The sequence below is a fragment of the Neophocaena asiaeorientalis genome, unplaced genomic scaffold, assembly GCF_003031525.2.
Source record: "Neophocaena asiaeorientalis asiaeorientalis breed wild unplaced genomic scaffold, Neophocaena_asiaeorientalis_V1.1 scaffold627, whole genome shotgun sequence".
In the NCBI taxonomy this organism is placed as follows: domain Eukaryota; kingdom Metazoa; phylum Chordata; class Mammalia; order Artiodactyla; family Phocoenidae; genus Neophocaena; species Neophocaena asiaeorientalis.
This window is the reverse complement of record NW_020174427.1, coordinates 1,693,022-1,720,097: the sequence shown is the minus strand read 5'-3', so window position 1 is coordinate 1,720,097 and position 27,076 is coordinate 1,693,022. Positions and strand designations below refer to the sequence as shown.

General features: G+C 40.0%; 1 protein-coding gene across 1 annotated transcript in view; it reads left to right on the top strand.

Annotated features, from left to right (window-relative positions):
* RNF144B (ring finger protein 144B) overlaps positions 1 to 27,076 on the top strand; it is a 68,535-nt gene that overhangs the window by 19,618 nt on the left and 21,841 nt on the right. The window contains exons 2-3 of the mRNA XM_024756738.1: positions 12,769 to 12,873; positions 23,346 to 23,406. Of these exons, the coding sequence (XP_024612506.1) occupies positions 12,769 to 12,873; positions 23,346 to 23,406 (166 nt within the window). The remainder of the gene's footprint in view (positions 1 to 12,768; positions 12,874 to 23,345; positions 23,407 to 27,076) is intronic.

Genomic DNA, 27,076 nt, shown 5'->3' with positions numbered 1-27,076 from the left:
AAGGCCCTTTGACCCAAAAAAAAAAAAAAAAAAAAAAAAAAAAACTAAATACCTTTATACTTCAGTGGATGCCATCAAGAAAGTAAAAAGATAACCTACAGAATGGGAGAAAGTATTTGCAAATCATGTCTGATAAGGGGCATATGTAGAATAAATAAAGAATTCTTAAAACTCAATAGTAAACACACAATTAAAAATGGGCAAAGGATCTGAGTAGACATTTCGCCCAAGAAGGTGTGCAGATTATCAATAAGCACATGAAAAAGTGCTCAAAATCATTAGCCACCAGAGAAATGCAAATCGAAACCACAGTGAGATACCACTTTACGCACGCTAGGATAGCTAGAGTAAAAAAGACAGTAACAAGTTCTGGTGAGGATCTGAAGAAGATTGGAACCCTCATTCTGCTGGTGGGAATGTAAAATGACGCAGTTGGAAGATAGCCTAGCAGTTCTTCAAAAGACAAACATAGAATTATCGTATACCACATCCACTCCTAAGTATAGACCTAAAAGAAATGAAAACATGTATATACTATTGAAAGAAACCAGTCACAAAGGACCACATCTTGTATGATTCCGTTTATGTGAAATATCCAGACTAGGCAAATCCATAGGGACAGAAAGTGGACTGGTCGTTGCCTAAAGCTGGGGTGGGAGGATTTGGGGGGAAATGGGGAGTGACTACTAGTTGGCATGGGGTTTCTTTTGGGATTATGAAATGTTCTAAAGTCGATGTGTGATAGTTGTACAACTCTGCGATTATGTTAAAAGCCATTGAATAAAAGCAATAAAACATATACATATATAAAATACACATATGTATATATATGTATAATATACACATGTACATATATCAGTACATATACATGCATGTATAACATACTGATGCCTGGTCCTTCCCTCTGAAATTTCTGAGTTGATCGGTCTGTGGTGTGGCCTGGGCATTGGATTTTTGGAAAGCTCCCCAGGTGATTCTATAAAGCACCCAATGTAGAGAGTCTTTGTTACTAGACCGTGTTCCTCAAGAGTGTATCCTGTGTGCCAGCAGCATCAGTAAGACCTGGGAGCTTATGAGGAGGGCAGAATCTCAGACCCCACCCCAGATCTACTGAATCAGAATCTGCATTTTTAATAGGATCCTTGAGTGATTCGAATGGACATTAACGTTTAAGAAGCATTTTCAGTAATGTATTTGAATAGTAAGGCTGGTGAGTGTTATCTTTGAAATTCACTACCTTCCTGTTGAAGCACCCTTCTTCCTTTTACCCAGGGCTTCTCCTTAAGGCTACTCTTTGGGGTTAATGTACCCTGTTCCAGTGTGTGTGTATGTGGGGGCCTTCCAAACCAATTTTCGGATACCAACAGAGTCTGGAGATGGTGTTACATTCCAAAGGTTAAGGGTTCAGTTCTACAAGACTCCCCCCCCCTCCCGCCCCCTCCAACAACACACATACCTGCCCAATTCAGACACCAGTCATAAGCCCAGGTTGTTACTTGGGCTTCTGACCACTGGCTCAGATGTAGATTCCTACGACTCCCTCCACAGACTTTGGACGCCAGTCTCAAGCCCAGGTTGTTAACTGTTCTGCTGACTGATTGGCTGTAAAGCAGAGGTTCCCACGATCTCCTCCTTGGATTTGATTAATTTGCTAGAGAAGCTCATAGAACTCAGAGAAACATTTTACTTCCTAGATTACTGGTTTATTATAAAAGAATATAACTCAGGAACAGCCAGACGGAAGAGATACATAGGGCAAAGTATGGGAAAGGGCACGGAGCTTCCAAGCCCTACCCAGCTCACCACTCTCCCCAAATCTCCATGTATTTACCAACCAGGAAGCTTTCTGAACCCCATCATTTTGGGTTTTTATGGAGGCTTCATTACATAGGCACAACTGATTAAATCGTTGACCACTGGTGATCAATTAAACTTCCAGCCCTTTTTCCCTTCCTGGAAGTTGAGGGTTGAGACTTGAAAGTTCTAATCCTTTAATCATAGCGTTGGTTCCCCTGGCAACCAGCCCCCCATCCTTAGGTGACCTGGGGGCATTCCAAAAGTCATTTCATTAATCTCCAAAATATACAAACAGCTCATGAAGCTCAATATCAAACAAACAAACAACCCAATCAAAAAATGGGCGGAAGACCTAAATAGACATTTCTCCCAAGAAGACATACAGATGGCCAAGAAACACATGAAAAGATGCTCAGCATCACTAATTATTAGAGAAATACAAATGAAAACTACAATGAGATATCATCTCACACTGGTCAGAATGGCCATCATCAAAAAAAATCTACAAACGGGCTTCCCTGGTGGCACAGTGGTTGAGAGTCTGCCTGCCAATGCAGAGGATACAGGTTCGTGCCCCGGTCCAGGAAGATCCCACATGCCGCGGAGCGGCTGGGCCCGTGAGCCATGGCCACTGAGCCTGCGCATCCGGAGCCTGTGCTCCGCAACGGGAGAGGCCACAACAGTGAGAGGCCCGCGTACCACAAAATAAATAAATAATAATAAAAAAATCTACAAACAATAAATGCTGGAGAGGGTGTGGAGAAAAGGGAAACTTCATGCATTATTGGTGGGAATGTGCATGGATACAGCCACTATGGAGAACAGTATGGAGCTTCCTTAAAAAACTAAAAATAGGGCTTCCCTGTTGGCGCAGTGGTTGGGAGTCTGCCTGCCGATGCAGGGGACACAGGTTCGTGCCCCAGTCCAGGAAGATCCCACGTGCCGCGAAGCGGCTGGGCCTATGAGCCATGGCCACTGAGCCTGCGCGTCTGGAGCCTGTGCTTGCGGGAGAGGCCACAGCAGTGAGAGGCCCGCGTACCGCAAAAAAAAAAACCCTAAAAACAAAAAAAACACTAAAAATAGAACTACCATATGACCCAGCAATCCCACTACTGGGCATATATCCAGAGAAAACCATAATTCAAGAAGACATACGCACCCCAATGTTCATTGTAGCACTATTTACAATAGCCAGGACATGGAAGTGAGCTAAATGTCCGTCAACAGAGGAGCGGATAAAGAAGATGTGGTACTTATATACAATGGAATATTACTCAGCCATAAAAGGGAATGAAATTGGGTCATTCGTAGAGACATGGATGGACCTAGAGACTGTCATACAGAGTGAAGTAAGTCAGAAAGAGAAAAATATCATATATTAATGCATATCAGTTAATATCTGAAAAAATTTGTATAGTTGATCTTATTTACAAAGGAGAAAAAGAGACACAGACTTAGAGAACAAACCTATGGATACCGGACTTCCCTGGTGGCGCAGTGGTTAAGAATCCGCCTGCCAATGGAGGGGACGTGGGTTTGAGCCCTGGTCCGGGAAGATCCCACATGCCACGGAGCAACTAAGCCCTTGTGCCATAACTACTGAGCTTGTGCTCTAGAGCCCGTGTGCCGCAACTACTGAAGCCCGTGTGCCTAGAGCCCGTGCTCCACAACAAGAGAAGCCACCGCAATGAGAAGCCTGTGCACCACGACAAAGAGTAGCCCCCGCTCGCCCCAACTAGAGAAAGCCTGCACGCAGCAACAAGACCCAACGCAGCCAAAAATAAATGAATAAAATAAATAATAAAATAAATTTCTATTAAAACAAACAAAAAAAACATATGGATACCAAGGGGGAAGGTGGGGGGAATGAATTGAGAGATTGGGATTGACATACATACACTGTTGATACTACATATAAAATAGGTAACTAAGAACCTACAGTATAGCACAGGGAACTCTACTCAGTGCTCTGTGGTGACCTAAATGAGAAGGAAATCCAAAAAAGAGGGGATATATGTATACGTATAGCTGATTCACTTTGCTGTACAGTATAAACTAACACAAGATTGTAAAGCAACTATACTCCAATTTTAAAAAATGTAAAAAAAGTCATTTCATTAACATAACAAAAGACAATTTCCTCTCTTACCACTTAAGAAATTCCAAGGGTTTTAGAAGCTCTGTGCTAGAAAAAGGATGGAGACCAAGTATGTTTTTCTTAATATATATTACAGCTGCCCTTCCCAATGGGGCTCTCGTAGTTTCTAGTGTTTCTTGTCTATAGAAACATATTTGTCTTATATCCTTTTCTTCGGGGCTCTGTGCTCTGCAGAGCCCAGAATGAAGTGAGAGTGAGCCATCTGGGGGAAGAGCATCCCCGGGAGAGGGAATGCAAATACCAAGAAAGGCCTTAGGATAGGAACAAGTTGGGCATGTTGGAGAAATAGAAGGCACGTGTTCCCAGAATAAGGGAGGAATGCTGTAGGAATGAGGTCGGGGCAGTAGCTTGGAATTGGAACCTGTAGGACCTTGTGAAGCATGGTAGAGAGTTTGAGAGGCAATCTAAGTGAGGTGCACATTCATTGGAGGGTTTGGGGCAGGAAAATAATATATGATTTTTATTTTAAAAATGTATAAAGAGCACTCTGGCTGCCCTATAGAGTAGAAGCCAAGAGACCCCTGAGAAAGCTCTTGCAGGGGTCTTTGAAAGAGTGATGGTGACTTGAATTGCAGTGGGTGTGGTAGGAAGTGGTTAGATTTGGGGCCTGTTTTGGTTGTGGAGTTTGAGGAAGAGAGGAATCAGGGATGGATGGTTTTTGCTTTGGCTCCGCAAGTAGGTAATTGGTTCCAGTTACTGAGATGGGAAGCCTGGGGATGTGGGGAAGCATGTGTGTTGATATGATGGGGCAAGCGGATTCCAAAGCTCTGCTAAGTCAAGTCTGAGGCTGTGATTAGACAACCAGGTGAAGATGTGTAGTAGGCATTTATTGGATATAGGGGTAAGAGAGAAAGAGGTGTCAACCCAGAAACTCCTAGGTTTCTGGGTTGTACAACAGCGTGCATGGAAATGCCATTCCTAGAGATAGAAGACACAGGACAAGGATGGGATTTGGGGGAGGGGATCATGAATTCAGCTTTGCATTTGAGTGTGAGGTCCCTATGAGCCATTCAGGGCCCAGTATGCTAAGTACCCAGTTTGATGAGCAGCTTTGGAGCACATGTGGAGAGACCTGGCCTGGAAGGGTAAATTTGGGACTCATTGATTTATTGGTTGAGATTTGGCCAGGAGAATGGAAATCACTCCTGGTCTTTCAGACCAGGAAGTTTCGTTCAGGTGATTGGTTATAAAGGTGATGGAGGACCGAGAAGCCAAATAGGGCAGTGAAGCACCTAGATATTAGCAACAACAGGAAGCATCACTCCCCTGGAAGCTAAGGGGACAAGAGGAAGAAAAGGTATTACTAGAATAGGAGTTAGGATATCTGGTGAGAGCTAGAGCCATTGTGGGAGCTAGAGCCATGGGGAAGGGTCCTGTCCAGGAGGAGCAGGAGATGCAGCCACTGTTGGAGGTCAGTACAGAAAGCAAAGGGGTGGAGGTAGAAATGCCCAGGCTTCTTCCCTCCTCCCACCCTCTAGTTTTTCTAGTAATGCCTCCCATTGGCCAAGTCTCCCTGGAACCTGGGAAGTACATTCTCTGCGTTACGGAGCAGAGCAGGACGTGGGGAATGGACCTGAGAACAAATAGGCAGTGGACCAAATAAATAACTAGTTATATCTAGTTCGTGAGGTGACCAAAAAGAAAGCGTGGAAAGAAAAGAGTTTTGATCCCATCCTGAAATTCCAGCATTTAAAAATTGAATAGAGGAAGTAAAAGAGATTGAGGAGGAATGGCCGGAGAGGAAGAATGAAACTCAGGGAAGTGTGGAATTCTGAAGGCAAGGGAGGAGAAAATTCCAAGAAAGTAGGGGTGGGTTCATTGGGTCTTAGACCGCCGAGAGGTCAGGAAGAAAGAACATGTGTATGGATGTAGTGACATGGAGGTGGCTGCTGACTTTAGCACCCACTTCAGTGAAACTGTAGGGGAGGAATGGGGATGGGGCTGGTGAAGGAGGTGAGGGCAGACAGCTCTTTCACACACTTGACTGAAGAGAGGAATGAAGAAGACAGTGTACAGCCAGCAATAGGAGTAAGGGAGGGCTATTTTTCTTTGCTGCTTTATTACTGTTTTTCTTTAAGTAGGATATTTTTAGGCATGTTTAACTGCTGGGGAAGAACCCAATACATGGGGAAATATTCAAGACATAGGAAAGAAACTAGATGATCAGTAGGGTAAATTTCCTGAAAGTCAGCAGGGAATGGGAACTAGAAAACAGTGGAGTTGGCCCTGGAAGGTGGTATCGGCTCACATGTGTCCAAGGAGAAGAGAAGAGAGGAATGCCGCAGGTGGGGTGGGTTTCTGTTTCAGTGATTGGAACAGAAGGAGTTTTTGCCGCAAAGCTGGTAGGTGGTAGATTCATGCTTCCAGCTCCCACAGATGTCTGAGTGTCTACCATGTACCAGCTCCTGTGATGGGTGGTTCCAGAGGATATGAAGAGGAGTAAGACAGGATCCAGACCTTGAAGGTGTCTGGGCTACTGGAGAGATAGGCAAGTTCACAGTCTCCTGCCATGTAGGATGATAATCGCTGCATGATTTCCATGTACAACATGCTTCAATTGTTAACATCTAGTGTTACCTAAGGTGTTGATGGGAATGTTGGCAAGTAGGGAGGAAAATCCGAGTCTTCTGGAGAATTGGAGGAGAGGAGACGGTTGTATAGTTTACAAAATTCTCTTTGGAGGGCTTGATATTCTGATACATCCTCAAGGGAAAATGCCAAACTACCAGCCCCACTGCCGTTGAGAATGACACTGTTCTCCCCCTTTTGATGGATTCGTAGGGATTCCTTTTGAAGGGGAAAATAACTTGAACCCCAATATTGAGATAGGCTAAAATAAAAATAATTTTAAACTCAAACTGATAAAACATAATACAAGGGATAAGCACCTTAAACTTCTATCCCAAACAACAAGAACATCAGAATAAATGCATAAGCTAAATATTAACTAAAATTATAGACCAATAAAATTTAAGTTAACAGTAATGTGATGGGCGATGTTTAGTTTCCACTAAACGACTTTTAACAGTTAGGCTCTGAGTTTGGTGTGTTCCAGTGAACAAGTGGTAATTCAGTGATCTTGCCACTTTTCTGTGTTGGAATCACTAAAAATCTTGATTTGTACAGCTTTCACTTGGCCCAGATACTTCCATTGTTTTCTCATCAGCCTGTGACAATGAAAGCATTCCTGCTTGGCAAAACAGGACTGCCCCACCAGCACAAGTGTGAGCGTTGACATTGAGTGGAAATGGGTCTTCTCTGCTTTTATTAATACCATTAAATAAACATAAAATGGGGGGAAAAAACCTAGCCATGGAGAACTTGGGAGCTCCCAAGAATGCACCTTTGCACCCAGTTTGAAAAGTACTGTGCTAGCTGGTCATCGAGGTGCTGTGAGAGCAGACAGTCTGGGCGTTGCATCAGACTGGGGTCCAAGGCAAGGAAGGCTTTCTCGAATAAGAGAAGCTTAAGGATGAGAAATGTAAAACTAAGGTCTCTTTTTAATATTAGTTACGGTTTGTTGTTTGATTTGGGGCTTCTTTGTAGTCATCTGGTACCAGGTTTTCCTATCAGTCCTCTGATGTCCAGTGTAGTTGACAAAGGGGTATGAAGGTGATCCCCGTCACTAGGAATATCGTATTTGTGAAAAGTCAAGGTTTCTGAAAGGGGTTTTGTAAGAAAAAAGTTTTAGGATCATGCTGTACCAGGAAACAACTTACTGCTTAGCTATGGGTTGTTGATTTATTTGAATTTTTTTGAACCCATTATATGTTTCCAAGCCAGGATACTTTGGGTGTGTTAAAAGGCTTTTTGAATTGGAAGAGATACCATCTTGGGTTGTACTAATAATTTAGCTCAACGGCATCCAACAAAGAAGGCATTATTCTTGGATCGTGTACACACATCATAGTCTGAACTGGAGTAAACAGAATATTGGCTTCAATAAGAGATGTTATTTAGAGCACACTTGAGACATTGTGATGTAATTGTGTACCGAGGCCGAGGAGTGTTAGTCTGCATTTTATTAAATATCCATTTTAGTGTACAGCATTGTACTAGGAATGATAAAAAGCAAAACAGACACTTACTCAAGGCCTGTCTAGATTTTGACCTCAAGTACTTCCCCCTCATCACCTTCTTTCCCACCCACGGCTGAGCTGGGGTGAGAAACCCTAAGTCAATAGGTCACCAACTCAGCTTCAAGCCATGTGGGCTGCCAGTTTTTATTTGACCTCAGAACCCCAGTACCGGCACCTAGAAGTGTCCACGATCCTGGGGCTCAATTTAAACTTTCAGTTAATGGCACTCATTACCTCTCTTCTCCCAACAATGCCTGTTGTCCTCTTACCTCCCTCCCCACCCTCCTGGGGTCACATCTCTTTTGGGGCTTTCATGTCTGCGTGCCTGCCTGAAGTTCAGAGACTTCTATTCCATCGTCTTCTTCTGTACATTTGCATTCCTCTTTCACTATTGAGAGTATTTTCATATATTTATCCTCATGGAGGACTCTCCATTTCCCTGAGAGTAGGCTAGGCAGGTGGTATTGTCCCATCTTATAACTGTGAGTGCTGCAGCGAGAGAGGTTAATGACTTGCCCAAGATGCAGAGGAGACTTTTAGAGCTTGTACTTCAATCTTGATCATTAGAATCCAGTTCCATCAACTATTCATTGTAATGCTTTTTCTTAAAGGAAAAAGGAAAAAACCTTTAAGAAAGCTATAATGTAGTAACAGAATGAGCAGTTGTATAGTAAATATATTGATATGTGTGTGTGTGTGTGTGTGTGTGTGTGTGTGTGTATAATTCTTGTGGTGGATACATAGGAGCTTTGTCTGAATGTTGTAGCCCTTTTTGCCTTGTCCACCTAATAGATGAGAATATCTAATGAAGAATGCCCTTTGGTCAACTGGAAAATAACATCCCTGAAAAGGGCCTAGAAGAAACCCCTTTCTGGGAAGACTCCACTGTACATAATTCATAGGCGCTCAGGGTTGGAAGAGACACGTCATCTGGTTCACCAGATGTTTGATGGTTAAATCCTTGGTTAGATCCCATCTGAATTCTTGAGGGCTGTGGAATGATTTTGAGGAACAATCATTATTATACATGACCCTTAATGACCTAAAGATGTTTCTATGTTCTATCAAACTAAATGGAATATTGGCGATTTAAAAGAAAAAATTGTTTCATTATTTTTTGGGTCATCGGAGCAGGAATAAAGACGCAGAAAGGGGAAGCTGGGATGAAGTGAGAGACTAGCATTGACATAAATACACTACCAAATGGATGGCTAGTGGGAAGCTGCTGCATAGCACAGGGAGATCAGCTCGCTGCTTTGTGATGACCTAGAGGGATGGGATAAGGAGGTTGGGAGGGAGGGGTTATGGGGATATATGTATACATATAGCTGATTCCCTTTGTTGTACAGCAGAAATTAACACAACATTGTAAAGCATTTATACTCCAATAAAGATGTGAAAGAAAAAGATTTTTGAAAAGTTCAATTTTTGAAACATTTCCCTTAGAATTTGTTAGCTGTTATGAAAATTGCATAGTTAGACATTTGTTTAATCCTGTTGTTTAATGGAATGTGATTCTTTTTTTTAATGTGACTAAATGACCGTAGTTTCCTTTTTTCTCTTCCTGTGTTTCTCTGTATTTACAAGCTAGGTGCCATTTCTCCCAGAATTGTTAGCCATTGTACGTAGGTTTAATTTGTGTAACATGCACAGGGGTTCATGTGAATGCTTATGGTTCTTTCGTGCTTTAGCCAGAGGTACTACAGAAGAGAGGGAGGGTTTGAGATTAAATTTTTGTGAAAGCTAATAGAAGACATATAATGAACCTAAGTTACTTGAAAATTCAGTAAGAGGCAGTAACTTGGGCTGGTTATTTTCCCTCTTTGCCTTTGAATAGAAATGCATGCCTGTAGTGAGGGAGTGTCAAGTGCCTGTGCTGTAGCATCACTTAGCAACATGCACTTACGAATCTCTATTTTGAAGCAGTGTTTCTCAGAATTAAAAAAAAAAAAAAAAAAAAAAAAAGTTTATATACTTAGTCGCTGTAGTCAGTGTATACACCTCTAACTTCTGTCCTAAAAGCACAGGTCAGATAATATTGCGGTCAGGAGAGTCTTTGTGGGAAGCTTCAAAATTCACTGGGTTTTTGTATCCTGGTTGCAGTGTATCTAAGAGCATTACATTAGCAAATAGAACATACATTATAAACTCTTGGGAAAACTTAGATTTCAGCTTTACAAGTTTGCAGTATAAGTTGAGATGAATTTTTTGCCTATAAAGACTCACATAGTCTCTTTAGTTCCTATTTAACTCTAAGCCTTTTCTATAGATGCAAATAAATAGTTCTACAGAGAGGATTGGATAGAGGTGTGTGTGTTGTTCTCTTATAAATATCTGCTCTGCTTATGGAGCTTCTCTACCACAAGTGGTTTAACGGGTTTCCTGAAGGGAGTAGAGAAAGAATAATCTTAGAAGGCTAAAGGATTAACATTTCTCCGCAAAGTTTTTAGAAGTCTGAGACCAGGTGAAATGCAGTAGAAATATGACTAAATATTCTGCATTTTGCACACTTCCGAAGGGCTTCCATGTACAAAATTTTAGCTTTGTGTTTGTGCGTATGAGTGTTTTAAACCCTGTGAAGTAGCCATAACAGGTATTATTGTCCCCATTTTAAAAATTAAGGGAGGCAAGTCGGGGTCATGGTTTAGGTAATGTTCCCATTGTCACCTGATAGAGTGGCACTGAGGCTAGAGCCCAGATATTGGGCTTTGACGCTTATTATACTGTTCACTTTGTTTTTCTCAGATATCTTCCCTTTGAGCCTAGAGACCATACATTTTCACTCTTTCTACACCAGTTTCAAGTGGCAGCGGGAGAGATCAAGGCAGGAACGCTGGAATCTGTGTGGCAGTTGGAAGGCCGAGAGGTCCTCAGGAGCAGAGCTGGGTGGGCAGGGCTTCACATCATTTACTCATTTATTTGTCCCTTAGTGTGACACTATTTTTCTTAGCCACTTTTGCAGTTCCTCTCGAGTTTTGCCTGTACGTTGAAATTCTTCCCCACATTTCCTTGCTACTGCTTTCTTATCATTCTTCCTCGTACTGGAGACCTTGTCTGGCGTAGTAACTCCTAGAGCAAGTGATTGTTCACTCTTCTCTTGAGCAAAAAAGTGAAAGTTAAAATATATCTATACGTGGTCGGTTGTAGGGGAAGAGCGACTTAAGAGGACTCTGTTCTCAGATATTGATTATTCTCCAGTTCATACTAAATCATCTTTTATTCCGCAATTCATACTAAATCTTAAGCATTTTCCCATGTCTTTAAACATCATTTGAAAATACTTTTCTCGATTCTTCAGCGTTCTGTTGCATGACTTTAGTATAATTTATTGATGCCTTTTTCTTTTTTGGATATTTAGGTTATTTTCTAGTTTTTTCTGTGATAAAAAACTGACTCCTTGGAAAAGGGAATTTTTAAGTATTTACCGAGTTAAAAATATGGTTTAAATGGTTTGCCTTAGTCATTAATTCATTACTACATTGTAACAGTAACTTCAATCAGATAAATGCATGATTGTTTTTCTGAAATAATACAATTGTGGTAGTTTTATTTTCAGACAGGGAAAATGCATAAAGATGGTCAATGGAAGGAAAAGATTTCACAATTATGTCATTAGGATTTATTTACTAGTTAAGCTTTTATAAAAGGTGCGACAGCAGTATTTTTAATGTAGCAGGTGGATACATAAATGTATAGTGTTGTAAAAATCAGAACCAAATTATGACTAATCATTACTTTGTAAGAGTCATTAATTTATTGACGCTTATGTATTTTGGGGGGTGTCTTCCTCAAACATTTGAGCTTGATTGTTTTTCATCATGCATATAGAAAAGAGCTCACCAATTATAAGCAAATTAGTAGAAATTGAGGAGCCAGCTTTTGAATTTCTTAAGAGTTTGATCACCCAGAACTATGCCTTTTAATTCCCTGTGGGCCTGTGGGGATGGGTTGGAAGGGAGAAGGGAGGGGTTGGAGGTCTTCATAATGCTCTCAGTTCCTTTTCAGTTTGACTCACCTCTCCACCCAGTGCCCAAGATCCACACGCAACAGGCAATGAGTAGACCAAGTTTGTCTACGGTGTTCTACTTCTTCTCTCTGGATTTCTTATTTCCTATCCAATATTTTCTCTCCCCGGGTTCTCCTCAAACTTCCTCATCATAGCATCTACCAAGGTCTATAGTTCTGAGAAGGTCTCATTCTCCCAAATTGTCTTTGACACTTCTTCTTCCAGGTGTATTTGCTATTGAGAGTATTCATAGGGGAGTCAGTGCCTTAATCTTATTTTGATTCTGTTTGACAAGCTCAGCATGAGGGTCACAGAGTTCTACTTCCTGGCAAATTTTGAGGGAGAGGACCACTGCGTAAAAATGGAACCGGGAAGTCATGTAAGTTTAAAAAAAAAAGTACAAAGAAGGCTTTTGCCATTAGTGCTAAAGAACATTTCTCCTTTTCCCAATCTATGGTAGATAAAATGTGTGAGCATACAGGCATTGACTTGTTGCCTTGGATAAACTTAGTATTCTTAGGACGAAGTCATACATAATTAATTACCTGTCTCTGCATTCTTTCTAGAGTGATGGCTCTTAGTATTATTCATACTCATGATAACTTATGTTTCCTGAGTACAAGAGCCCCAGGTCTGCCAATTAAGGAAGAAGAGGCAGTGGCGGTTATATAACCTTGGTGCTTCTGTAATGCGGTGGGTAATTATCTTTTTTTCTTCTTAACTCCTAGTGTCTGAAACAGTACATGCAGCTGGCGATCCGAGAAGGATGTGGGTCTCCCATCACTTGCCCCGACATGGTGTGCCTAAACCACGGGACCCTACAGGAAGCTGAAGTATGGATGACTGCACTGATTTTTCCCTCTTTCCTGTTGGCATGATTTCCTAGGATCTTGACTCTTTATGTACTTCTTTGCCAGGGAATCTAGAAACAAAATACAGAGGTTAACTTTTTTTTTTTTTAAGATCATGTTTTATTTACTTATTTATTTTAATTAATTTATTTATTCATTTATTTTTGGCTGCATTGGGTCTTCATTGCTGGGTGCACGTGGACTTTCTCTAGTTGCAAGGGCTACTCTTCGTTGGGGTGCGCGGGCTTCTCATTGCAGTGGCTTCTCGCGTTGCGGAGCATGGGCTCTAGACACGCGGGCTTCAGTAGTTGTGGCACACGGGCTCATTAGTTGTGGCTCGCGGGCTCTAGAGCGCAGGCTCAGTAGTTGTGGCGCACGGGCTCAGCTGCTCCACAGCATGTGGGAGCTTCCCGGACCAGGGCTCAAACCCGTGTCCCCTGCATTGGCAGGCAGATTCTTAATCACTGTGCTACCAGGGAAGTCCCCAGAGGTTAACTTTTTAAAGGAGTACTTTATTGCTACATACCTTGGATTCTTTATAGAAACTGTTAAAGCTGTTACTTACTTTGGTTCTATTTCTAAATGCCCTCTGATTGTTGAAGAAGCTCTAGAATAGGCTAAGGTGCTAGAAATTTACCAAATGTGAGGTTTGGAGGCTGAATAGTCAGTGGCCTTATCTGAATAGTCAGATAAACAGGTGACAGATTAGCCACGGTTATAGATAATATAAATTATTGTGATTCTGCAAAGGTAGCCTGAGTTGAACCATTTCCAAAGAGCAGAGAAAGACCTTTCGTTCAATATTTATCAGGCATAGAAATGTCTTTTCTGAGTGAGTTCTTCTCCTACTGTATTAGGACTGTGATGTGTCTCTTTCCTTTGTTTTTTCAATCCCTGATTAGTAGCTTGCCCTTAAATCTGCTTTTAACCTTCCGGCCCTGCTCACTTTAAATCTTGTCTGTGTTCATGTAGTTGCTTTCTTAGCCAGTATACCATCTAATCCTTTCAACAAACTTATAAAACTGAAGCCCAGAGTGTCTAAGTAATTTGCCCAAGAGTGCGTATCTAAAAAGCAGAAGAGCTAGAATTCCAATCCAATACTTTCTGACAAATTACATGGCTTTAAGAGTAGAACTAGGTAGATAAATAGAATGCATGATAAAGGACTTGATAATTGAAAGCCCAATAGAGTGCATATATGTGTATAGATATATAGGTGTGTGGATATGTATGTATGTGGATACGTGCCTGTGTGTGTATGAATATGTGTATGTAAACACGATACATACACATATGCTTTGTATACAAATATATATGCTTTACATACATATCCTTTGCTTTGTACGCAAAGCAGTCAGAAAGATGTTATAGACCATATTTAAACCAATCTGCATCTGAGCGCCCTGTGTTTAGCTTATGAGATATCGGGTAAGTGGTACAATTGAGCTTGAAGTGTTTTGGGGGGAAGAATAAAAGGAATACATAATGGTTTAGAAATTGTTCATTTTAGGAAAATCATGAAATAAATTGAATTTTTAAAACAAAAAGGCAGTATTGAATATGTACATCCTGTGGTGAGAAATGTTTACTTTTGTGTGAGTAATGGGTAGAGGAAATTAAAATGGGGAAAAATTAGGTTATCTACCAAGAACACTATTGATCTGTGCAACTTGGAAGTGGTTTTTAAAATGAGACCCAGATTTGTAGGAGCATCTTTCTATACATAAGCCTTCCAGGGAGTATGCTTCCTTTTTTTTACTGAGTGTACAATGTGCCAGGCCCTGTTCTGGGCCAGGACAGAAAGGTGAATAAGATAGTCCCAGTGCTGTCCTCCTGGAGCTTCTGATCTAGCAGGGAGACATTATACTGATAAAGAGCCAGATAATTATAAGAGGAAAAAGTGTGAGACGGAACAGGCAGCAAGAGCCCTGTCTGCCATGGAATCTTATTTAATTCATGTATGCAAAATCTGTTAAACATAAATGAAGTGACGTTTCTAAACAAGCCTTTGAAATTAGTCCCAGTCTCTCTTCTAGATAAGCCTACAGGTGTCTATTTACATCTAACTAAAATTAAAGTTAGAGATTCATTCCTTTGTTTGCACTGATCACATTTTAAGTACTCAGTAGCTACATGTGGCTTGTGGCTACCAGGTTAGACAGCACAGAACAGAACATTTCCATCTTTGCAGAAAGCTCATTACATAGTGGCGTTCTAGACTTTGAATGAATGGTAACCATTCGCCATTGACACTTTGGATATCAAATGTTAGGGCTAATGTTGTACAGATGAATGAAGACAGGCCATGGTTTGTCTGAGAGATCTCTAGAACAGTCTAACTTTTCTGGTTTTCTTAGTATAGACATTCCCTGGTCATCTTCCCCTGTAGTTCTCTTCTCCTTCTTAATCCTTACTTTTCCCTCTGTTCATTCACACTTCCCTAGTGCTGATTCCATTTACCCAGCTTTACTCGAAAAACAATTTTACTTTTAGGCTGCATTAAAAGCAAATAAACCCATAATGGCTCTTAAAAATGACAAAAGGATATTTGAAAAACAGAACGAAAACATACTCCAAACTAAACTATGGTACTTCTTACATTCTCCAAAGTCTGTTTCCCATTAGGTAAGTAAGAGACACTCCAGGACATTAAAGGACCATTTCTGTACTCGTAGGTCTGGCTAAGAGCCTGACTGAAGATGGGCATGAATTATAGTAATCAAATGTTCTTAATTAACTTGCCACTATTTTTTTTTTTCAGAGTAAAAAAATGTGGTGGTGGTGGTGATTGTCTCTCATTTTTGAACTGAGAAATGAGTAGGTTATAATGGAGCTATTGGTGGCTTCGACAGTTTATATGGGACTATTCCTTTCAAAGCAAATACCTTACACACATGAGCTTGGGCTGTACCATCTCCCTTTCTGACTTGACCTCAAGCTTTTCTCATATACAGTTATTATTATTCTATCACGTAGCTCTTAATCTAGATATTATTGAGTATATCACAATGGGGCTTATCGACGTTGTGCTCGACTGGATTCTGTCTCTATGACTGCTTCTTCCGTCATTTAAAAAAGTATTTATTTGTATAGGTAACGCATAAATATACTTTGCTTGTTAAGAATAATTCTGGTTAAGGCTGAGGTTCCCTTTGTGCTGCAGCTATTTATAGTACGATATATGGTTCTTCACCGTTCATTGTCTTACAAAATGTATGTAAGTATAAAATTTTTCATCTTCAAAGGACACCTCTGAATGCTTTCCTATGTAGGTGTAGCTCACAGAGTTGACTGTGCTTCATATGTGTGTCTCCTGCAAGCTGTAATGCTCCCAAATTGGCTCATTTGTGGCTCTGCCCCTTCACTTCTATTTATCAGGAGTAGCTTCATCAGCAAAGCATTCAATGCCCAACCCAAATACTATTTACGTAAGAAACAGCAGAAAGGGCAGCTTCCCTTCAATGTCATGGAAGCTGGTGGGAGTCAGTGACTGGAGGACTTGTGCCCTAGAGGCACAATTACTGGGACCCCGGGGGAAAAGGAAAACCTTACTTGCGTCATCTGGTACTTCAGCTGTTGCTCAGCGGCGTTTCGAATGCACTTGATCCAGGAATCTTGTCCAACATGGAATTATGAAAGGCAGGACACAGATGGTTGGTCCTGATAGCATTTCTTCAGGCAAGGCCTTTGCTTGAAGTTAGTAGCCCTGTTAAAAAGGTGATGACTCATTTAAGCAGTTTCCTTACTGTGTTAGGGAAGTAACGTACCACCACAGGGAGAACCTGACCCATTTGTCTGGGCCATGTCAAATTTGAGTGGCGAGGGACTTCCCTGGTGGTGCAGTGGTTAAGAATCCGCCTGCCAGTGCAGGCGACACAGGTTCAATCCCTGGTCCGGCAAGATCCCACATGCCGCAGAGCAACTGAGCCTGCGCTCTAGAGCCCAAGAGCTACAACTGCTGAGCCCATGCACCACAACTACTGAAGCCCGCGCACCCTAGAGCCCATGCGCTGCAACGAAGAGTAGCTCCCACTCGCTACAACTAGAGAAAACCCGCATGCAGCAACAAAGACCCAACGCAGCCAAAAATAAATTTAAAAGAATACATATTAAAAAAAAAAATTTAAGTGGAGCACATACCTACCATTACACGGCCTGAGAAGTTGAACTTCTACCCCTTGCCAGCTGGCAGTGGATGGCAGGGAACAGCTTCTCACTCACCAATACTCCTTCCAGGTCCTGGGGCACTGACATGACCTGCCTTTACTGCTGGTGCCACAGCACATACCCAGAGGATGAATGGGTGCAGCTGTTCTTGTCAAGAACGGGAGCTCCAGAATTGCTATAGGAAGGGATTTAGGGTGGGGCACTGTGGAAGGACTGGGATGGGGGGATGGAGGAGTGGAGTGCCAAGAAATTTGAAGTTATATTTGCAAAATAAATACAGTTTTTACTCATATCACGTGTTTGTTTACGGTGGCTTATGTAAAGGCTGCTGGAATTATAAGAGATCCAGTTGTTCCCCCCAAATCACCCTTTAGCACTGTCTCCACTTGCCATCTTTTCATTTAACTCTTTTATCCCCCCATTATCTGAGTATGAAGCTGGGGCAGAGGAAAAATGAGGATGCCCAGGCAAGTGTCCATATCGATGTGTCTGTAGTTTAAGGACCTGAATGAGAAGGGACTGAGCATGTCTATAAACAACCTTCGACTGTGTTCCCTGTTGGCTGGAGAAGAATAAAACTTTGGGGTGGCACAGGATAAAGGAATCTGCCATGCTGGAGTTAATAGATGTTTTTGAGATTCCAAGCTGAATTTTGTCTTAGAACATATTTAAAACGTTGTTTGAGGGCCCGCACGCAGCAGCGAGCACCCAATGCAGCCAAAAATAAATAAATAAATGATTTTTTTTTTTTAAAAAGGTATAGCTATATAATTTTTTTAAAAACTGCATATAAGTGGAGAGTAATGTTTCTAAGCTTCTCCTTTAAGTAAAGGCAAATATAAGAAGACTCAGCAGCGGTGGGGTGAATGTGTCACGTGGATGTGCACGTGGGCATATCCCTTTTACTCATTGATGGGCTGAGGGAGAGAGGCGGGGGATGATGTGGGAAGATGTACTGAGGCCTCTGCAGAACAGGTGGAAAAAGAAGAGCGAAAGCAGCCCTTTCTGAAAGATTCCTGGCCCTGGAATTCCAGGTCTCCTCCATCTTTTGCTTCCCCAATGGGCCATACCTTCTGGCTCTCAGACAATGATGCCCTCTTGTTTTTTCAGCTAGGATTTGATAGCTAGTGTGCGCTTGGTTTATTACAGTCATATGAATGGGTGGATGGGCCAGTTTTTATTTTCTGGGTTGTGAAAGGAAACATTCTTAGTTTCTGTGTTAGTGTGATAGGGCACTTATCCATAAGGCCAGTACTATTTCTCTTACCAGTATTTTTGCAAGTCACAGCCCTTCAAAAATTGCCAAAACCTTGACATGCTGTAATGATCAATTTCTGTGGTCAATTTCATCTCCAGATCTAGGGATCTTTTGTATTCTATGTTCAGCCTGTTCCTTTAATTTTTAAGAGCAACCATAGCAGAAGTATGACTTAAAGGGTCAAACCTAAGTAAAGTCCAGCCTATTTTTTCCCTCTTCTGTCCTGGCTTTCCAGAACTTGATGGGTAGTACATACATGAAAGCCAATCCCTAGCTTTTGTGTTTTAACCATTTTATTTTTCTAACTAAAAGACAGCATATATTGTATTTATCAATATAATGAGAACACAGTGTACTCTTAGCATTAATGCTTCTCTGGCAAGCAGGCTTCCCTGTCTGCTCTTTCTTTTCCTTTGGTTTTTGTAGGGTTAGTGTCAATGTAGGTGGTGATGTCTGCTCAAATATTATGGTCATAGTTAGTAATGGTCCACAAGGGTGTGCCTTTTTGTTTCTTCTCATTTGTGGATTTTAGCTATATCCAATTAACTGTTATATATAATAGTTCCAGCACCCCGCATATACGTATATTCTGAATTCCCTGCCTATGCTCTGCTGTAGGTGGAGGGGGGTGAAAAAGTGAAGACTTTCATCAGAGTAGGAACTGGGTATTGAATAAATACCCCCAGGTTCATTTTTAACAACAACAACAAAAAAGACAGTGATTGCAGGTAATTAGTAGCCTTTTGTTGTTATTATTCTGATATTATTGTTTTTGTTCTATTAAAATGAAACTGAATTTGCCTTCTCTTTGAATGAAAATTTTTTTTCTTTTTGGAAAGTTTCAGTAGTGATGAGGAGAAAACGTGGTCTTTGGATAGGAGGAGAGGAAAATTTTTGTTTAACAGGTAGGTTAGTACAAGTTTCAAAGGACAAATAACGAAAAATCACTTTAAATCAAGTTCAGGATATTTTAGTAGTTGATTTGAGGGGGGGAGTTCTCTCAATAGATGAGAAAATACTTCGAAATTTCTGTTTCTAAGAAATATGAGTCTGGTTAGTAATGGATTAGAACTCACTGCATAACATAAGCCATGTTAGTCTATATCGACCTAAACAAATAAATGAATAAACAAATACATGAGGGATAAGGGACAACTCTTACTTATAATAGAATTCTAATTAATAAATGCAGAAATGAATGATGGAAATAGAAAATCATTATTAAGCGAGTAACACAGTGATAATTATTATAGGCAAGAATTATTGATAGATAACAAAAATTAGTGGGAAAATGTATGATGAAAAACAGTGTATTTGCAGAATCTCAAAATATCTCACTACAGGATACTTGCTGGTTACAAAGGGTAGAGAAATCTGGCAGATATCACCTTAATCAAGTTAAAAAGTTAACATCGACAGTAATGAGACAGATTGTCCTCATGTATCTCCTGATGACGCAACATCACTTCTGTGATATTCTTGCTAAAAATGCAGAGCCTCAGCCTAATCATGAGAAGGCATCAGACAAACCCACATTGGAGAACATTGTACAAAATAAGTGGCCTGGACTCTTCAAACATGTCAAGGTCATAAGACCCAAAAACAGGCTGAGGAACTTCCCTAGACTGGAGAAGGCTAAGGAGACGTGGCAACTAAATGCAAGGTGGTATCCTGAATTGGATCTTGGACTGAAAAAAAAAGACATTAGTGGGACAATTTGTGAAGTTTGAATATGGACTACAGATTAATTATTTTGTATCAATGTAAATTTTATTATTTTAATAATTAACTATGGTTATGTAAGGTGTTCCCATTAGAAGTTGGGGGAATGGCGTTTAGGAACTTTATACAATTTTTTGCAACTTTTTGTAAGTCTAAAATTATTTCAAAATAAAAAGGTGTCTTGGTGTGGTTTTGAATGATTTGGAATTTGTTTGTTGGCAGGAAGAGGATAATTGAATACATAAGACACCTCATTATATATAATCTCTTTTATTATTCTCTAGGACTTTCAGTTTTGCAATCAATCTTAGTGTCCTTTTGATTTGTTTCTTTTTTCTAAGCAGTAGCCCCTTAACCTGTGGCCTGATTGAACCTTCGGTAATCATCCTAACACATTTATTTCAATTTTATAATTGTAAAGACCTCGAGCAATAGTGACTTAGCTCCAAATAGTAACAGAACCAGGAATTTAATACTCTGGATCAGCTTTTTTTTTTTTTTTTTTTTTTTTAACTGGGTTCAGCTTTCTCTCATCTAAAGTCAAAGTATATAAAAATATTTCAGAAAATTACCTCTAATCTATGAAATCTAAAAAATGATAAGATCAAGGAATAGATCTTCTTCTAAACTTATATGTACATATTGCCTCCTGAGTAACTTAAGTTTCTTGAAGTCAGCTTTGGTATCTCCTTCCTCTTTTGTATCCCAAGCTTCCAGCCAATGCTATGCCTGTAATAGACTCTCAATGAGTATATGGAAAAGAAGTCCAGGAGGTAGGGGCTGGAGAATAGACTGGTGTGTTTTGTGTTAACTTTATTCCAAAAGGATCAAACAGTGAGTGTGATGGAACTAACTTTTTGTGTGAGTGAGAAGTGATGGAACTAACTTTTTTGATCACACGTTTCAATAGAAAAATTGATATACCATATTAAGACCTAATTCCATACAAACCTTTGAGCTATAAAATAATAAATAGGAGATACAAGGTAGAGTAAGAGACAAAAAGTTAGAGACCTCTGACTTCCCTGATGGCAGTAATGTGTCCTCGGATGAAATTTATCTTTCTAATTTAAAATTAACTTCCATCACTATCATTGTTGACTTTTTACTGCATTAATTTCTATCCTTTTTCTCATTAGAATTTCATCTGTGTCTAAAATATCTCCTGTTTGCTTTGTCTTCCATCAACTCCGTTGGACTTAGCTGTTATATAAATTGCTTGTCATTGAAAAAAATCATAATTTTTAGGGGTTGCCTTTCAGGGGTTTGAAGAAGGTCTTCATCAGTCCAGAAACTATATTAGGTGGTAGCAGTTAGAGTACAAACAAGACTGTCCCACAGAATCAAAGACCTCAAGTAGCTTCTTTTGGGGGGGGGGGGCGTGTTGTTAAAAATAGATTTCTAGAATATCACTGAGGTCTCTCAGGCCCAGATGACATCATTCCCCAAGTACCATTGGCCCAAAAGTTAATGTCGTATTAGAGTATTTGTCCTCCACCTGCAGTGAATCAGTGACTAAGTCAAGAATTATACTCTGATTCTTAATGCCTCCGATCTCTTCACGAGCCTGTACCTTCTGTCTCCAACTCTGCATTTTATTTGAGACACCTTTGTCTTTCAGGAAAGATGCCCACATAGTATTATAACAGATGAAACAAAACTGGCTTTCAGTATGAGAAAAGCCTAGCCATACTTTTAAAAAAATTATGGTAAAATACACATCATGTAAAATTAACCATGATTTTTTTTTCCAGTGATTGCTAAGGAGCTTTTATTTAAGGTGCCAGATGAAAATGCAACATTTTCCCCCCAACTGGAAAAAATGTTATAACTAAATTTACATTTTAGGAGATTTTACTTGGCACATAGAAGACTGAACTTGCCCATTTTGTGGTTCTTCATACATTTTAGCTAACTCAGTTTAATTCATTTGCAAAATAAACAAGTTGAATTTTTTTGTGAGGGGGAGAACTGTTTTCATTCCCTTTTAAAATATATTTGTTAAATAACATTTTAGATGCCTCATTTTTAAGGGTTTTCTCAAAGCAGACTTCCTTCCATTAGTTGCAAGAACTTTCATCTAGATATATTTTATATCAAAAATATGTCATGTTTTACAGCTGGAATTGCCAAGGCTAAGACTGTGTCCTTTATCAACTTGCCGAATGTCTGAAAACCTAATCTAAAGTCCTTTGATTTTCTCAGTTACAAGTCTTTTAAGCAATGTCAATATATTTGTATGTTGACGTCAGTGGAATTATTATTTTTAGAATGCCAGTTTAAGAGCAGTTAGCTTTTCCTGCATCTGCCTTTGAAATGCAATTTAAAAATGATTAATCTGAAATGTCATTTAGTTAGATGTGAATCACTGTTTTTTCCTAGTGGCATCTGAAATGGAAGTGGGAGTCTAGCCACAAGAAATATCTCAGGCATTTCTTTTCTACCAGGGCATGGATGGCAATGAATGACCACCAAAGACCCCATGAGGTGATTTTCGTCAGAAGAAATGATTTTTCTGTTGCTTAGAAAGTACTCTTTCCTAGGTGATTAATGAAGTTCTCATTTTTCCTGAGACAGTATCTACCTGATCTTAGTCTTAGCTTATCTTAGCCTAGTCTTAGTTCTTAGAACTATAATCTTTTTTTGCTGTTAGTCACCCCAGCTACTCCCTACACTTGAATCTTCAGGCTTTGTTTAAAGAATGATGTCCAGTAGAACTATAATCTTTTAAAAATGTCTTAAGGGCTTCCCTGGTGGTGCAGTGGTCGAGAGTCCACCTGCCGATGCAGGGGACACGGCTTCGTGCCCCGATCCGGGAAGATCCCACATGCCGCGGAGCGGCTGGGCCCGTGAGCCATGGCCACTGAGCCTGCGTGTCCGGAGCCTGTGCTCCGCCACGGGAGAGGCCACAACAGTGAGAGGCCGCGTACCGCAAAAAAATAAATAAAAATAAAAATGCCTTAAAAGAGAAGAGGAGTATCATTTGTATACGTGCCCAGATAATTTGGGAAGTCCAAAAATTTGGTTGTCTGGTCCTGTTAGATGCTGGTAAAAGAACAGGAGGTGATCACTGAGTTCTGTAACTGATGCCTTGAGCAGCGAATCCTAGCCATGGCAGAGGACTGGGGATGATTTGGGAATGGCTGCTTCTGTTACTGCATGAACAGTATAAGGAAAAAGAAGTTTGTGGACAGCTGGTATAGAGAGGATACAGTAAGCCAAACAAGAAAAAGGGATCATAAAAAGACTGGTAACTCAGGGCTCTGTGATGACTGAAATCTCACCTTTTAAATGTCTCTGCTTTCAGATTGCCTGTTTGGTATCTGTGGATCAGTTTCAGCTTTATCAGCGGTTAAAATCTGAACGAGGTATGTAAACACTCTTCTTTTTATCCTGATGGTGAATGTGGTTTTACATGTGACCTCTTAACCCTAACCTGTGTGGAAGATTAAGGCAGCTGTGAGCTGTCAGAAAAGCCACCAGGGTACTCAGAAAAAGGCAAACGGTAATTGCAACATAAAATTTCAACTTTCTCAGCCACAGCCAGGAAAAAAAAAATGCAGACTGGCAGGAAACAGAACTTTCCTTATGTTGGTTGCTTTGTATTTTTAGTTGGGCTCACGTGAGAGAAGTTCTGCAAAAGTTGGGTAGTTTCACAACAACCGTACGACAAAGAAAGTGACCCTCAAAATGGGTTTTACCACCAACTTCCCTGCTCTTGAAGATCACTTCAAAACATTCATCCATCCAAACATTTTCACTGCTCATTGTAATAGTCACCGTTTCTTCTTGTTCAGTCAGAGCGATGGCTGAGTAATCATTCTAATGCTATTTCCAATGTATTGGACTAATTTTCTTTCTGACTTTAGACTTGGGGTAATTTATATAGCTTTTCTATTTGTACTGCCTTTTTATCTGTAGGAATTATTTTTTGGTGTACTTTTCCATATCTGAGAAGTAGAAGAAAATTGTTTCCTCTGGAACTCATAGGCCTCGTTGAGTGTATAAAATCAACTCTAATCTAGCATGAATGTACAGTTTTCTGATTGCTACCTTTTTAATCTGGATTAATAAAGTCTAGCGGTAAGAGGGTAGGGGAAGAAATGAACATTTTTTTTTAATGTGCCAGTAAATTTGGTAAATAATTTATCTCATTTAATTTTTGCAATTACCCTGACAGATAATTCTTACATGAAAAAATAAAAAAGAGCATGTGGAGCATAAAGGGGGTAAGAATAGGAATATTCGCAGGAGAATCGCAGGATGACATTCACTACCTTTGACCAAAGTTTGGTTCAGTCTCACAGGCTTATTTTTTTTCAGCAAGCCAAAAGCAGATTCATCTCTCATGGGTATATCATTTAACTAAATTTATAAGACTGATATATGGAGTTTATTTAAAAATTATTGGACTACATTACTTGAATTACATTTTTGCCCTATAGGAAGATGCAAAAAGGATGTTGTGGAACATAGAATCAGAACCAGAAGAGTCAAATGAATTTTAGGTTTAATGGATGAAGACATAGCCTGATACGCCATCTACACTGTCCTGTGTAGATTCTGAGCTAACTAGAGGAATTAATGATGGGGTAGTTTATATTGGCCCTCCCTAATCCATCCACATGGGCTGATTAGGTTGAGCATTATAACATCAGATGCTGGTGAATGGTATCAGACATCTGCCCTGCCATTTTCCCATTTTATCCCAATATCCTCCATTATAAAAATAAATTACTGCTGGAACATAGGCATTAACCCCGTGGATGGATGTGGCTGGTAGCAGTGCCGTGATTTGAGGGCTCTTACCTGGAGAAAGTCAAAGGAGTTAGGCTGGATTTTCAGACTTCTTAAATGGTGAGACCTGTCAATCTCACCAGTCCCACTCAGTAACCAGGGCTCAGCCCGTTTATAGGGTTCCCTTGCCCCAGATGCATCTCTCCTCCAGACCATCGACCTCCTCCCCACCCACACATTGCCCCATCTTGTCAGTAGCAGGCCTTATTCCTCATTGTTTACAAACATTTTATTAAATAAAATGTCTTTTGCAATTAATTAGACAGATTCTAATAGTATCAGGAATTAAAACTTTCTGTGAGTTGGTTCTCACTGATGAATATAAATTTTTAGTGTATTCTAAAAATAGTGGCTAAGAGCCTGTGTGGGGATGCAGGCTCCACCCCTTACTAGCTGTGTGACCTTAATTTCTGTACCTCAGTTTTTCACCTGTAAAATGTGGATATTAATAGTCCCTATACCATGGGGTTCAGATGAGGATTAAATGAATTAATACATATAAAACACTTCCTTGAGTACTTCCTGTATCTCAGTGTTCAAAATATTAGGTTGTTGGTAATAAAAATGCTAATAAAGTATATTCACTGTTCTGCTTCTATTCCCTTTTTCTAAGATGAGACAATCATAACATTCCCTAGGAGATATCCTCAGATTGAAATAGATGTTATGATTGTCTTGTTGTCAATGGGATGAGAACACTTGAAATTAATTGGCCACATCCATTTTTTTTGGCATTGTACATTCTGTGAGTTTGGAAACATTTATGATGATATGTATCTACCAATACAGTATCATACAGAGTAGTTTCACTGCCCTGAAAATCCTCTGTGCTCTGCCTGTTTGTCCCTTCCTCCCCCTTAACCCCTGGCAACCACTGATCTTTTTACTGTCTTCATAATTTTGCCCTTTCCAGAATGTTATATAATTGCACTCAAACAGTATGTAGCCTTCTCAGATTGGCTTCTTTCGCTTAGTAATATGCAGGTAAGTGCCCTATCCATCTTTACAATAGGAATAGCCTTGTCATATGCAAGGTGCACATGGAAGATTATTGGCCAGGACTCTTACTCTGCCCCGGATAGTGCTTGGATAGATGCTACCACACTTTGCCTTGTGACTTGGACTTTTCGAGGTTCTTGTTTTCAACCCTACTTCCGACTGTCTTATTTCTTCATTAGATGTGATAATATATTCAGTCTGGTTACAAGTTAAGCAGGTTTTGGAGTCAGTCTTTTTTTATAGGTGGTCTTCCATATCTCTGATGCATTATAGATCAAATAGTTTTACTCATACATGGAATTTATTTTTTCTCTCAAGTTCTAAGCATATGCCCCATACAGATGCCATGAATTGACAACTGATTTTATTATTCTCATTTTATAGATGAAGAAACTGAAAACTGGAGAGATTGAGACTTGCTTAGGACCATATAGGTGTGTCCAAGCTTCCTCATCTATAAAATGTTTTGAATTCTATAATTTTTTATTGTAAAATAAATACAACATAAAATTTACCACTTCACCATCTTAGGTGTACAATTCAATGGCATTAAGAACATCCACGATGCTGTGCGGCCATCACCACCATCCACTTGCTAAACTTTTATCACCCTAAGCAGAAACCCTGTAACAATTAAACAATAATTTTCCATTCCCCTCTTCTCCCAGCCCCTGATAACCTCTAATCTACTTTCTAGCCTGTGAATTTGCAGTCTAGACATTTCATATAAGTGGAATCATACAGTATTTTCCTTTTGTGTCTGGCTTATTTCACTTAGTATAATGTTTTGAAGGTTCATCCACGTTGTAGCATGTATCAGAACTTCTTTTTATGGCTAAATAATATTCCATTGTGTACATATACCACATTTTGTTTATCCATTCATCTGTTGATGGACATTTGGCTTGTTTCCACCTTTTGGTTGTTGCAAATAATGCTACAGTGAACATCGGGGTACAATCCCTACTTTCGATTCTTTTGGGTACGTAGCTAGCAGTGGAATTGCTGGGTCATATGGCAATTCTATGTTTAGTTTTTGAGGAACTGCCAAACTGTAAAACTCTGTAATTTAATTAGACATTTATACTATTGTAAAGGATGGAAGTATTTTTTAATTAAAAAGATTTTTTTGTCTGCATTGGTTCTTTGTTGCTGCATGTGTGCTTTCTCTAGTTGCAGCGAGTGGAGGCTACTCTTTGTTGTGGTCCGTGGGCTTCTCATTGCGGTGGCTTCTCTTGTTGC